The sequence below is a fragment of the Engystomops pustulosus genome, chromosome 1, assembly GCF_040894005.1.
Source record: "Engystomops pustulosus chromosome 1, aEngPut4.maternal, whole genome shotgun sequence".
Classification (NCBI taxonomy): Eukaryota; Metazoa; Chordata; class Amphibia; order Anura; family Leptodactylidae; genus Engystomops; species Engystomops pustulosus.
Window position 1 is genome coordinate 62726878 of NC_092411.1, and position 14488 is coordinate 62741365.

At 39.8% G+C, this 14488-nt stretch overlaps 1 protein-coding gene across 6 annotated transcripts in view; it reads right to left on the minus strand.

Annotated features, from left to right (window-relative positions):
• Window positions 1-14488, minus strand: part of OSBP2 (oxysterol binding protein 2) — a 173749-nt gene that overhangs the window by 24079 nt on the left and 135182 nt on the right. For all 6 annotated transcript variants that reach the window (XM_072141998.1, XM_072142018.1, XM_072142009.1 and 3 more), the window contains 3 exons: window positions 9257-9374; window positions 7992-8058; window positions 6564-6731 (listed from right to left, as the gene is read on the minus strand). In XM_072141998.1, the coding sequence (XP_071998099.1) occupies window positions 6564-6731; window positions 7992-8058; window positions 9257-9374 (353 nt within the window). The remainder of the gene's footprint in view (window positions 1-6563; window positions 6732-7991; window positions 8059-9256; window positions 9375-14488) is intronic.

Genomic DNA, 14488 nt, shown 5'->3' on the forward strand with positions numbered 1-14488 from the left:
TGACATCTATCAGATACAGCAGCTTGTTGTGTGGGCTCATTCCCCGCACTCTGCCTAGATCTATGAATAAGTGCCCCTGGTTTATCATGCTTGATTTTAATGATGGATTTCCTTTAAAACACACTTTTTGGGGCTCAGTCGCAATCTGTAAGATTCTATTAGTAACCATGTAATTGATAAATTTTGTTTTACCCTTGTATAGTGTCAATTATTAATACCAGATATCGTAAGGCACAATTTATTACAAGACATTTTCCATATATTTCTGTTACAATCTCCCCTCCTCTGACAGAACAATCCAGATGTGGACCTGAATCGATTAACAACCTTTGATTTTTCTGTCTTAGCTGTTAAGCCATTCTGTGCTCTGATGGATTGAATCCCTCAGGAGATGCAATGAAGGTTCCTTAGTCTCTACAACCTGACAGGCAGCACATGTTCTATCCCCAATCCGGTCACGTACAGCGATGACGTGCAGAAATCTCCCATCCCTCATACATGGTATCAGCTGTGCAATAAACAGAGCCATTCAAGCTTGTAATACCATATGTAGCTGCTATTAAATAACAATAAGGAAACCAGCTATGCACACCATTACAGAGACTGAGCAACGCAGAACAATTTCCAACTGGATACATAAATCATGGTGTGATTTCCAGGAGTTGAAGAGAACTGTAACCTCAATTAAAGCCATCCACAAATCACACTTGTTACATGGATTCTTAAAGTGCATTCACCTTTAAATAACATTGATAGATAATAAAGTGAATTTTTCACTGATTACTAGATATTTACTGGTGGAAGGAATAAAAAAAACAATGGGGTTTTCTATGGAGTATGCAACCTCCACGCCATGTGGGCGTCAAGGGAGCGCAGAGTGGCACATTGTCCGGGGGGAGGGCACTTGAAATTCCTTCCCCATGCCAGTGTTCTATTGAAAAGCCATGGAACGTTCATTCGCTGGTTTCTACGCAAAACTAGGACACTGGTTTTTACGCGAAAGGTGGGACCTGGCGTAAGTTTGCTCGCCGGTCGCGCCGCCCGTCAAATGCATCTAGAGGCCTAATCCACTGTATAATAAATTGCCCTCAATTAGTAGGGGGATTTCTCAATTTTTTTTTTCATTTTTTTTGTGGGAGCATAGCTGGGTATACCCTTTTTTGTGTGCCAAGAAGAGTTTGTCACGGCCGCGTTTTCCAGTGTTGCGCCTGATTTATATTTGTAATCCAGATCATCCCTTCCCCCAGCCCCTTCATTTACTTTTCTCGGTTGAACTTGATGGACATATGTCTTTTTTTAACCATGCTATCTATGTAATACAGAATGTAACCAAGTCACAGGGAGTTTTTGACGCCCTTTGTGGGTTTCTTCATTTAACTGTATTCCAAAATTAATTTTTTGTATGTTCTCTTTTACATCTTTCCCTTTCAATATTTTAATATTACATTCAGCCTTATGCTGATGGAGAACCTCTCATGGCAGACGTCGCTGTACATAGGGGTTGTGGGTTCATAGTTTTCCTCTTTCTGCATTGTTATACAGTTAACACATTTCCCTCTTTGCTGGTATTTGCACTACTATATGGTTATACAGTGAAACCTCTTTGAGAAACCTCTTTGCACATAATAAATTGGTCTTTTAAAAGGGTGGCCCACTAATAGGGGGGCTGCTGCTATAAAAAATAATGGGAAACAAAATCAGACACTAAAAAAGTCCTTTAGGGAGGAAGTCTTTTGGACATGTTTCACTGCATCCATATATAAGTGGTCTACAATTTGCCTCATTCTTTAGTCATGCAGTGAACTTGTAAAACATGTCTAAATCAATATATAGGGTCATAGACACAGGATCAGTGATATCATTTCTAATCCAAGCAAATAAAGATGGAGAGATGTTAAAAAGGTCTCCTCCAGGCTTTAAATAGAGCATAAAATAATACACTGAGCTCATCGCTGCTCCCACCTTCACTGCTGAAATCTCACTTTTATTTTTGTCTGAAATATTTCATCTGTTGCAGCAGCTTCTCCAGCCTCAGCCTTGGTCCCTGTGCAATAAATCCTCTAAATTAAAAAGAATCCATGCTGTTCAGCTGTCATATTCACCTCGGCATAGGCTGTGCGCCGCTGACCTTGTCTGCCTCATTACAACTTTTCCCCAGGTGTTTTCAGAAGTTTGGCTTCTGTATAGGTTACTCATCAGCAAGTCGCAAGAATAAAAGATTCTCCAAATTACTCCGGCTACAGAGACTAGCCAGCAAATCAGGAGGAAAATGTGTGATATCCAGATAACAGTGATGCATTATGGGAAGAGGGAGAACACAGCACTATCAATACAGAGATACGAAGACAACAACATCAATGCAAACGATTTCTATTCTAATTCATTACTGTATTTATAATGTAAAAAAGAAAAAAACGTAAGTGGAATGGAAATGATTCTGATCTTATAAATGATTTTAGGAGGGTCACCATATTATCATCTTCCCTATAATGGCTTTCTACACACTATGGTATTCCCTATCATGGGGCGTCACAATCTAAAACCACATTTAAATAAAATCTACCATCAAAATCAAGTATGGATAGATCAGGGACACCTACTTATACATCCAGCCAATGTGACTGTGGTAATCTGCTTGTATTTGTTATCCATGGCCTTCAACTTTTAAAATTAACTTTAAAGGGACCAGGCCCTTTTTGTTTTTTCATTTCCATTTTTCACACTCCACCTTTAAAAATCTATAACTTTTTTGTTTTTACATGTAAAGAGCTGTGTGATGGCTTATTTTTTGCATAGCAAATTGCACTTCATAGTGATTGTTATTGAATATTCTGCGCCTTGTACTGGGAAGCAGGAAAAAATTCCAAATGCAGTGAAAATGGTGAAAAAACGCATTTGCTTCGTTTTCTTGTGGACTTGGATTTTACGGCTTTCACTCTGCGCCCCAAATGACAGGTCTACTTTATTCTTTGGGTCGGTACGATTACAAGAATACCAAATTTGTAAAGGTTTTATAATGTTTTCATACATTTATAAAAATGAAAACTTCCTGTGCAAAAATGTTTTTTTTTTATTTTGACATCTTCTGTCGCTAATAACTTTTTTCATACTTCGTTGTACGGAGCTGTGGGTGGTGTCATTTTTGGGACATTGCGTTTTCAATCATTTTTAGGACTGTACAACCCTTTTGATTACTTTTTATTGATTTTTTTTATATTTTTCAAAGTGGCAAAAACGTGCCATTTTCGACTTTGGGCGCTATTTTCTGGTAAATGCAGTGAAAAACCGTTATTATAGTTTGATAGATCGGGCATTTTTGGACGTGGTGATACCTAATGTGTTTATGATTTTTACTGTTTATGTATATTTATATCAGTTCTAGGGAAAGGGGGGCGATTTGAATTATTAGGTTTTTTATTATAATTTTTTTTTAAACTTTTTTTTATTTTCCTTTTTGCAGTTTTTCAGACTCCCTAGGGTACTTTAAACCTAGGTTGACTGGTCAATCCTATCATATACTTCCATACTACGGTATGGCAGTATATGGGGATTTTCCTCCTCATTCATTACAATGTGCTGATCGCACATTGTAATGAAAGGGTTGAGAAGAGACAGACTCAGGTCTTTGGAAGACCCGAGGCTGTCATGGCCACGGATCGCCGCTCCCCGATGACGTCATGGGGAGCGACGACCCTCGGCGTGATGACAGCGCCCATTCAGGACCAAGGGAAAATCAGGTTCCTCACATTAGCTGTTTCCAACAGTATGCACATCATCAGAAATATAAAATACAATATGATGATATACATTATAGATGTTACACATTTTTCTGCAAAGTCAAATGCTATGGGAAGCTTCACATAATAAACTAGACATCAACAAACAATCTTCAGATAACAGTGATGATTCTCGGACCTGGAAACTTTATCAGATTCTACTAGAGTAGATCATGACTAAGGACTAAAATATACAAGACCAAAACACATAGCCACGCTGTTTTTGGATCGTGTTTTTTACATTTCTTCGTATGAAGAAATAAAAGGACTGATTTTATAATTTTACACATCTTTGACAAGTGCTGGATTTATGCTTTTTCAAGATTCATTCCACAATGACACACATTTGTCAATGCATGAAAACATTACAGTTATCAATTCGCTGATGTATTTTTGTTATATAAATGTAAATCGGCAATGATTAAATGATTTTTATGAAACTGCTACAAATCTACAAATCTTCCTAATAAGGAAAGCTAACATTTGATTTGATGCATTATGAACCAAACATACCTTGAGAATCCTGTAGCTACACTGATGCAGAAACATATCTTGTTTAATCCTCGAGCCGAGTGGATTTGCTGAAAAAACTATTATAAAATTACAATAATGCTCCTTTGGCTGACTCAGTGTTACTACTCACCCTAATTATGCACTGCTTCAGCCTGGTCCCGTCCAGCATAAGCCAAGAATACGTCATAACTGACAGTTATGTTGTCCCTGACAGGCAGAAGTAATCAATCTCTGCACAATCCCCCAGCTGCTGTATATGAGTCATCCAGCTCAGGTTGATTAGTCCTGCCTGGATAGTTCAGAAAGCTCCATGTGTAATGTGTTTATGTAGGCACTCAGCTTTCCCAAGGTCCTGAATTATATAATAGTTTTTTCAGCAAAACCACTCGGCTCATTCTTGAGGTATATTTGCTTCATAATCAGGGCCGGATTAAGGGTGGTGGGGGCCCCTGGGCACAAACTGGTGGGGGCCCTGCCAATAATGTTTTTGGAAGTATATAGCCAGCCAGCCCCTGTCGAATATAGCTGCCAGCCCCCTGTAATATACAGCCACCAGCCCCCTGTAGAAAAAAGCCACAAAATAATAAACTTTATACTTGCCTCACCTTCCCTTCCAGTGATCCCACGACGCTGCAGGCTCTTCCTCGCTTTTCGAGCAGCCGTCGGCCACTGAAGTCACAGCTGAGATCACTGGTGGAGAACACGATGCACTGTTTAGGTGGCAGCATGTTCGCCGCCGGCGTCCCATCACAACCAGCTTCAGCCGAAATAGTGCATCTGCGATCTTCCCTAGCAATGGCAGCTGTGTCTCACTGACACAGCTGACATCCTAGACCTCTATGTGTGATGCTGCATATCGCACACAGAGACAGTCAGTGACTCAGCTGAGCTGAGTCGCTGACTGTGGGAAACTGGTGGGGGCCCCTTTAAAAGTGAAAGTGGTGGGGGCCTCGGGGCTCGAGCCCCAGGAGTCCCTCCTTTAATCCGGCCCTGTTCATAATGCATAAAAACAAATGGTAGATTTCCTTTAAATCCTGCAAGTGTGGACTGAGAAAAGACTGACTCTTTATCTGTAGGGTCACCAACCAGTACGTTATTCTACACTTTACCTATAGATAAAAACAATGACTGAAAGAATAAAAGCTTTCTGTTCAGACCAGAGAACAAAATGAAAAGTCATCTCTTCAAAGTAAAAAAAAGGCAGGAGCAGACAGATAAAAAATGATAATTGTCACATGTAAGAAGGTGAACCACATTGCACATCTACTGTGATTGTCCTTAGCAGGAGAGAAATCCACAAACAATGTCTCTAAGTATACCTGGCCACAAAGCCAAGTAAACAGCAGGGACACTAGATAAAAGATCAAATAATGGTCTACAAAGTCATAAACATAGAGAACAAAAGGATAAAAGAGCACTTTCAATAGAAGACACATAGCCATACATTATGGCTATTATCTGCCCTAATACATAGCATAGTGCGGTGAGGTCTTTTTTCAATAAAAGAAGCTAGTGTTCTGTAGGCTTTGTAACAAGTAAAGAAACAATGTATATATAGCATGCAATCTATAAATCCTGGGGCCTGTAACCACTCACTTATTGTATATCAGTCTTATACGTACATATACTTTATGTTTCGAGCTATACACTTGGTATATATATATATATATGTTCAGCATATACATAGGCTTGTACTGGCAGATGGAAGAAAAGTTTTTGCCGCCCTCTATCATATAATTCTACCAACTAAATCAAGTGTGGATAAAGCAGGAATGATTACTCATAGATCCAGGCAATGTGATGGTGGTAATCTTCATATATTTGTTTTCCATGCCCTTATTCCATCTAAAAGCAATTCTAAAATTATGCTAATGACCCTGAAGGGCTACAGGGCAGATCCCAGAGCCCCTCCGTGCTGCAGTGCTGTTAGACTGTCTCACCCCCACTTCACCCTCTCTTTGCCTGATGTAATCTCACTGCAGCAGAGGAGGTTTAAGCACAGAGAGGGTGGTGGAAGTGCTTCTTGCACACTGTGACAGCCTGTGAATCTGCAGCTCAGATTTTGATGGTAGACAGATTTTTTTGTGTGATCATTTTACAATATGGTTAGTAGTTGTCATCGGTGTTCAAGTGTCTCTAAAGCATGTCTAAGACTGACCTAGGTAACCTAAAAAAACATCTTATTATGTAATGTGAAAATTCACTAAATCTTTATAGATCACAAAAAATGTTGAATCTGGAATAATTTATCTGCAGACTCAGGGTGTCACTTACTGGCATGGGAATCTTGGATAGTTCCTTCCCTATGCAGTTTTTCATTATACTCCAGAGATTAAGGCTGTAGTTTGGTTTGTCTGGGATTCGAGTCCTTCTCCTTTTCTTCGGTAAGAGATCTTTACGTTTAGAGTCATAGTAGCTGCTTTCATGTGAGCTATGGAATACCTAAGCAAGAGATGAAAACCAGAGACATCACCCATTACTGCTGCAAATCATAGCAATACAATGTATAATCTAATCATGTTTATGCACCTGTAAGGTTCAAACCAATTTAATATGGTGTACTAGACACAGATTTCATGGGGTCTTGTCATTGTTAGTAATGTGTATTAGAGCTGCCAGATCCTTACCTCTTGTCTATAGTTGATTATTGGCAATGGCTTGAGTAGCTGCCCCCAACTCCACAGCCATGTTAGGACAATGTATGTATTAACAAAATGACTAAAAGGGGTTAATATACAGATGATAATAGTAAACTATCAATAAACTTTATTATATAATAAGTTCCTGTGTCCTTCTTTTTCCCCTGCCTCTCTCCCTTATTGAAACACTTTGTGTAAATTACCTTTCCGTCCAGTAACCACTGAAAACCAAGATATAAAGTAACCTGATAAAGTGTCTATTGATCTAACTCTTTACAGCCCCTGGATACTCTAATCTCCTTACAGAGCTGAATTATAAAAAGCAAAAATCCTCTTAGTATAAAAAGTATCTGGACCTATGAAGGCTGTCAGATACATTGCTCACAGCAGGAGAAAAAGCAGAAACAAGGCACAGAGAAGCTGTTTTACTGTTTAAAGGAAACCTACCACTTGAAGTGGCAGGTTTCCGATGGCAATACCGGGCACCAGCTCAGGGTGAGCTGGTGCCGGAGCTTATTTTAGTTAGTGTTTTAAACCGCGGTATCGCGGTTTAAAACACTTTTTAAACGCTATAGCCGGCGCAGGCAGGTACGCCCTCGGCGCTTACCGTGCACGCGGCTCTCATTCACTTCCTATGTAGCCGCGCGCACGGTAAGTGCCGAGCGCGTACCTGCCTGCGCCGGCTATAGCGTTTAAAAAGTGTTTTAAACCGCGATACCGCGGTTTAAAACACTAACTAAAATAAGCTCCGGCACCAGCTCACCCTGAGCTGGTGCCCGGTATTTCCATCGGAAACCTGCCACTACAAGTGATAGGTTTCCTTTAACAGTATATTACAAAGTTTACTAGTCACCTGCTCTACCCATTTCTGTAATTAAAAAATGCTTCACATGTTTACTTATGCTTTAAATTACCAAAGTATTTAGAAAAGGAAATAGTTTTGTTGATTCTACAGATTTCAGTAAGACCCATTGTTAATTGTGAAGTCCTTGGGTTGTTTGTTTTTTACATTTAGTTCTGTGGATCTCTAACCTCTCATTTTTGTGATAAAGACGACACTTACATTGTCTTCTAGATGCCAATCATCAGGATGCCCTCCACTTGCACTACTCAGATTGCTGCCAGAACGCCTGTCAATACACATATAATTAATATATTACTGTAACAAACTTCTTACAGAGAAAAACATTTATTAGAAAATCACATATGGAGTATTTGGATCTCCAAGTATGGTAGGTTTACAAACCAAGCATGATATCTGGTCACTTTCACATTGGATATGTTCTGTCTACAATTGGCTTGTGACCACCTTTATTAACATGTAAAGTAGTCAACAGCCCAAATAGAATATATCCATATCTATGATGGCAGATGTTGGTAAATTGGTTAGAAGATCAGTATGTTGGGTTGCAGCATTACAATGTGCTTGCTCATAGATTGCAAGCTCTTTTGAGCAGGGCCCTATTGTTTCATCTGATCATGTTATTGTTATGTATTCTCTCATTTTTGCCTGTATATGACCCCATGATCTGTACAGCACTGGGGAATATGATCGTTCTATATAAATAAAGCTTTATATCTGTTTATCCGCTTTACTATAACCTGTTATTCTGTATATGGCCACCTGTAGTTAACATGGTCATAATTTCAGCAAGTAAAGAAAGTTTAACACAAATAAATCTTGTCTACTAAACTACAAATTAGGCGCAAAATAAACCTGGACTATAAACTGAATAGTTGTGGTAGATTGAAAAGAAGCTATAGATAAACATACAATACAACATAAACTGTATATAAATAGTACTTCTGTTATAAGATAACACATGATATGAGAATTTATAGGACTAACTATCTTGCTTTAGAGCACCGATCCCTGGTTTATACATAGAAGTGTGGAATTCTGGGAGTGTGGCATGTCAATGTCAGACCTCTCCAGACATTCCGACAGAAAGCCATCATGACAAGCGGACGGGGGCTATCCACAAATTCCCTGGCTGAATATTTTATCCTATGAAAGAAATATCTCTCTCAGCAATATTATGGGCAAAAATGGAAAAGTCATGTCTAGGGATCAGCACAATGATAGTAGCGTCCTGTGATATGTGAGTACAATCTGATCAGACATCTGTCTTTTTTAAAAATCTAGGATGAACTTCATTGACTCTGAAGTTTACATCATATCAGTAAGGGGAAATCTACCCTGAAATGGCAATACATGGCTCCAAGGCATGTACTGTACATACATGTGTCATATCTGATATGTCCGTGTTCTGCTGAATGTGACATGGTAAGAAATGGTTTGCTGCGCTGCACAAGAAATATGGCTACCTGTGCTGTTTGGGGTCAGTTGTCACTGTGATAAAGGCTGGTGCGTCCTCCATGGCATCAAAGTATTCTGTCTCCTCATCTTCATCACTGGCCTCCCCTTTTACAGTTTGGACACTCCCTGACAAAACAAATTTCCGCATGGTTATGGAATATTGCTGGTACTAAGTCCTTTCAGAATGAACATACATGACATTTATTTATCACCTCATCTGATGGGAGATTCCTCATTATTTACATGTATACCCTCCAAAACACACATAAACAAAGATGATTTGATTATAATAAAACACTTTGTTATATACTTTATTATAGGAATATGGCCCTGGGTTTTTCTTTTCCCTGCCTTTCTTCCCCTTTCAAGCAGTTTGTGTAAATGTGTGGGAAATATGCAAATATGGTTTCCAGTATGAGAAGGAAACCCAATATCACATAAGGAATTCCCAACCGTGGACAGCATTTTTATGTGTTTGTATCTCTCAGTCGAGGGTAGGGAACTGGTTTAAACTAAGTGAGACTAGGAGACTAGGTCAGTGCTGAGACCCCAGCAGATCACTAACACGAGGGGACCGTCGGACCCCTTGTCACGCCGACGGATTAATGGAGCAGACGGGCGCGCATGACCATTCTGCTCCATTAATCTCTATGGAGCTGACGGAGATCGGTGAGCACAGCACTCGGCAATTTCCGTCAGCTCCCTTGAGATGGACCCCTCGTTTTAGCGATCTGCAAGGTCTCAGTAGGTTAGAACCTATCCCGTGGATAGGTCCTAACTTTCCTTGTGGGAAAACCCCTTTAAAGGAAATCTACCACCTTTAGCAGTGATTATAAGCCAAGCACAATTACATGCAGGTATGTGCCCCCTCAGGAAGGATCCGCTCTTCTTTTAGCTCTTTATGTCCTTATTCTTACATAAAAAGCTTTTTAAATTATGAAAAATAGCCTGAGGGGCAGAATTGACCTGGTGGTATCACCATCTTCCTAGAAAACAGATAATTTACAACTTAGGACTCTTTAAAAATGTGGCCAATAGCTGTTCTATTAATCACTAAACACAAAAGATATCACCCAATTTTTTCAACTAACTTCAAATACAATGGAGGGATTTAACAATGTGTCTCGGGTTCCACCAGTCTCTGGCTAGAAAACACTTGTCTTTTGCTGCACCTGAATAATCACTGTGATGAATTATGGTGCAGTATAAGATTGTCGGTTCCTACTTTAAAACGACTTTTCGTAAAGTGGCGCAAGTGTGTTAATAAACTCCCCCAATGTGTCAAGAGAAAACAATCTCAAAATCAGCTGGATATATTAAAGGGGTTGTCCACTTTAAGCCCATTCCAGCAAATAATTCATATTGTTTGTGTAACGAAAAGTTATTCAAATTTCCAATAGACTTTCTTTATCAATTCTTCACATTTTCTAGATCTCTGCTTGCTGTCATTTAATGGGAAACAAAGACTGGTCCACACAGGTGCAAGGGTCATAATAACATAAAAATCTGATTACTGTGACACTAATGAGCCGTGCACCTGTGTGACATCACATGACCATAGAGCACTTTCTATCCACAATATGTAAACAATGCAGCTGCCTGTTGAAAGATGGAAATTGGAGATCAAGAAAAGAGTGAGATTTAAAGAATTGTTCATTGTTCACTGCTTGTTCATGGTCCACCAGTCCCTTGTCATGTGATGCCACACTGGTGTATGGCGTTTAGCATCACACAGCTTTGACTACACTGAGTGTTATAACGAGACCTGCACCTGTGTGACATCACATGACCATGGACCTGTGTTTATCTACAGGAAGTAAACGATGACAGCAAGCAGAGATCTAGAAAACCTTGAAGAATTGATACAGAAAGCATATTGGAAAATTGTATAACTTTTCATCACACCAACCATATCAATCATTTGCTGGAATGTGCTTAAAGTGGACAGCAGCACACGTGTCGTTTTCAACCCGTTTTGGGCCGTTTTTAAGCAGTCCATTAAAAACCGCATGCCCTTTTCAACGGACTGCTTAAAAACAGCTCAAAAACTGGTTCAAAACGCCACGTATGCCGCCGGCCTAAAGCTTTCCAAAGTCATAACTAATTTTAGTGACGCATGTCAGATTCTGAAAATAGGGCCTGGTCAGAAAGGTTGAAACTGACTTTGGAGGCAAGGGTTTAACCCCTTAAGGACGCAGCCTGTTTGCAGGTTAAGGCTCGCAACTTTTTTTGGAAATTTGACCAGTGTCTCTTCCTGTGGTAATAACTTTTCAACGCTTTAAGATATCTCTGTGATTTTGAGATTGTTTTCTCGTGAGACATTGTAGTTTATGTTAGTAGTGTCATTTCGGTGATCCGTTCCTTTTTTGGGGGGTAAAAATTCAAAAATTTAGGAAAAATTTGAAAAAAATGACTATTTTCAAAGTTTCAAATGTTATAATTTTTAGACAAAAAGTGATACCACAAATTTTTTTTGATAGAAACCTTTTGCCATTGGTCTTCTTTTTATATCCATAATTTGTTTTACGTTTCCATTATTTTTATGGATGTGAGAAGGTTTGAAGTTTTAGTAGCAACTTCTCAGATTTTCTTGAAATTTGAAAAATGCGAACTTTTTGGTGATCAATTCAGTTTGGAAGTGCCGTATAAAGGCTTATGTACTATATACCCCCACAAGTAACACCATTTTATGAACCTAACATCTCAACCTATTCAAATCAGCATTTAAGAAGTCTGTTAACCCTTTAATTATTTTTCCGGAAGCATATGAAAATGGAGTGGAAATTTTGAAATTTCAATTTTTGATTTCAATCTTTCCAATTTAGCCCTAAAACGGATACATTCAGAAGGAATTTGAGGTAAATATATATTCCTAATTTCTTGCCCTGCTTCTTCCGAGTACGGCAATACCAGACATGTGGATGTCAGCTGCTGTTTCCCCGCACATCGATGTCCAGAACAGAGTTAGCGATACCGGGAATTTGGAAGGCCAATTTGGCTGCAAATATTTTGTGGTGCCACAGTGTAATTGAAGAGCCCCTGAAGTAAAAGTACAATAGAAAACCCCCCAAAATGTCACCATTTCGGAAACTAGACCCCTCAAAGAATTTATCGGTGGTTGTGGTGAGCATTTTAACCCCCGACACGCTGGTCAAAATTGAATGCAAAGTAAATGGTGCAGAGTAAAAATTGTGTTTTTATCTCAAAAATGTCATTTTAGTGCCTCATATACTGTGCCCAACTCATGCCACTTTAGACAAACACCCCAAAAATCATTCTGCGGGTTGTCCCGAGTACAGCAATACCACACATGTGCCAATAATTTACAGACTGGGCGCACAGAAGGGATGAGAACGGAAGGAGTGAAATTTTGATTTTCCAGCTCCGTTTTCACATGTTTGGATTTGGAGTGCCATGTCATGTTGGCAGGGCCCGTGAGGTGCCAGTGCAATAGAAACCCCCAATAAATGATACCATTACGGAAACTAGACCCCTCAAAGAATTTATCGGTGGTTGTGGTGAGCATTTTAACCCCCGACACGCTGGTCAAAATTAAATGCAAAGCAAATGGTGCAGAGTAAAAATTGCGTTTTTATCTCAAAAATGTCATTTTAGTGCCTCATATAATGTGCCCAACCCGTGCCACTTTAGACAAACACCCCAAAAATCATTCTGCAGGTTGTCCCGAGTACAGCAATACCACACATGTGCCAATAATTTACAGACTGGGCACACAGAAGGGATGAGAACGGAAGGAATGAAATTTTGATTTTCCAGCTCCGTTTTCACATGTTTGGATTTGGAGTGCCATGTCATGTTGGCAGGGCCCGTGAGGTGCCAGTGCAATAGAAACCCCCAATAAATGATACCATTACGGAAACTAGACCCCTCAAAGAATTTATCGGTGGTTGTGGTGAGCATTTTAACCCCCGACACGCTGGTCAAAATTAAATGCAAAGCAAATGGTGCAGAGTAAAAATTGCGTTTTTATCTCAAAAATGTCATTTTAGTGCCTCATATACTGTGCCCAACCCGTGCCACTTTAGACAAACACCCCAAAAATCATTCTGCAGGTTGTCCCGAGTACAGCAATACCACACATGTGCCAATAATTTACAGACTGGGCACACAGAAGGGATGAGAACGGAAGGAATGAAATTTTGATTTTCCAGCTCCGTTTTCACATGTTTGGATTTGGAGTGCCATGTCATGTTGGCAGGGCCCGTGAGGTGCCAGTGCAATAGAAACCCCCAATAAATGATACCATTACGGAAACTAGACCCCTCAAAGAATTTATCGGTGGTTGTGGTGAGCATTTTAACCCCCGACACGCTGGTCAAAATTAAATGCAAAGCAAATGGTGCAGAGTAAAAATTGCGTTTTTATCTCAAAAATGTCATTTTAGTGCCTCATATACTGTGCCCAACCCGTGCCACTTTAGACAAACACCCCAAAAATCATTCTGCAGGTTGTCCCGAGTACAGCAATACCACACATGTGCCAATAATTTACAGACTGGGCACACAGAAGGGATGAGAACGGAAGGAATGAAATTTTGATTTTCCAGCTCCGTTTTCACATGTTTGGATTTGGAGTGCCATGTCATGTTGGCAGGGCCCGTGAGGTGCCAGTGCAATAGAAACCCCCAATAAATGATACCATTACGGAAACTAGACCCCTCAAAGAATTTATCGGTGGTTGTGGTGAGCATTTTAACCCCCGACACGCTGGTCAAAATTAAATGCAAAGAAAATGGTGCAGAGTAAAAATTGCGTTTTTATCTCAAAAATGTCATTTTAGTGCCTCATATACTGTGCCCAACCCATGCCACTTTAGACAAACACCCCAAAAATCATTCTGCGGGTTGTCCTGAGTACAGCAATACCACACATGTGCCAATAATTTACAGACTGGGCACACAGAAGGGATGAAAACGGAAGGAGTGAAATTTTGATTTTCCAGCTCCGTTTTCACATGTTTGGATTTGGAGTGCCATGTCATGTTGGCAGGGCCCGTGAGGTGCCAGTGCAATAGAAACCCCCAATAAATGATACCATTACGGAAACTAGACCCCTCAAAGAATTTATCGGTGGTTGTGGTGAGCATTTTAACCCCCGACACGCTGGTCAAAATTGAATGCAAAGTAAATGGTGCAGAGTAAAAATTGCGTTTTTATCTCAAAAATGTCATTTTAGTGCCTCATATACTGTGCCCAACCCATGCCACTTCAGACAAACACC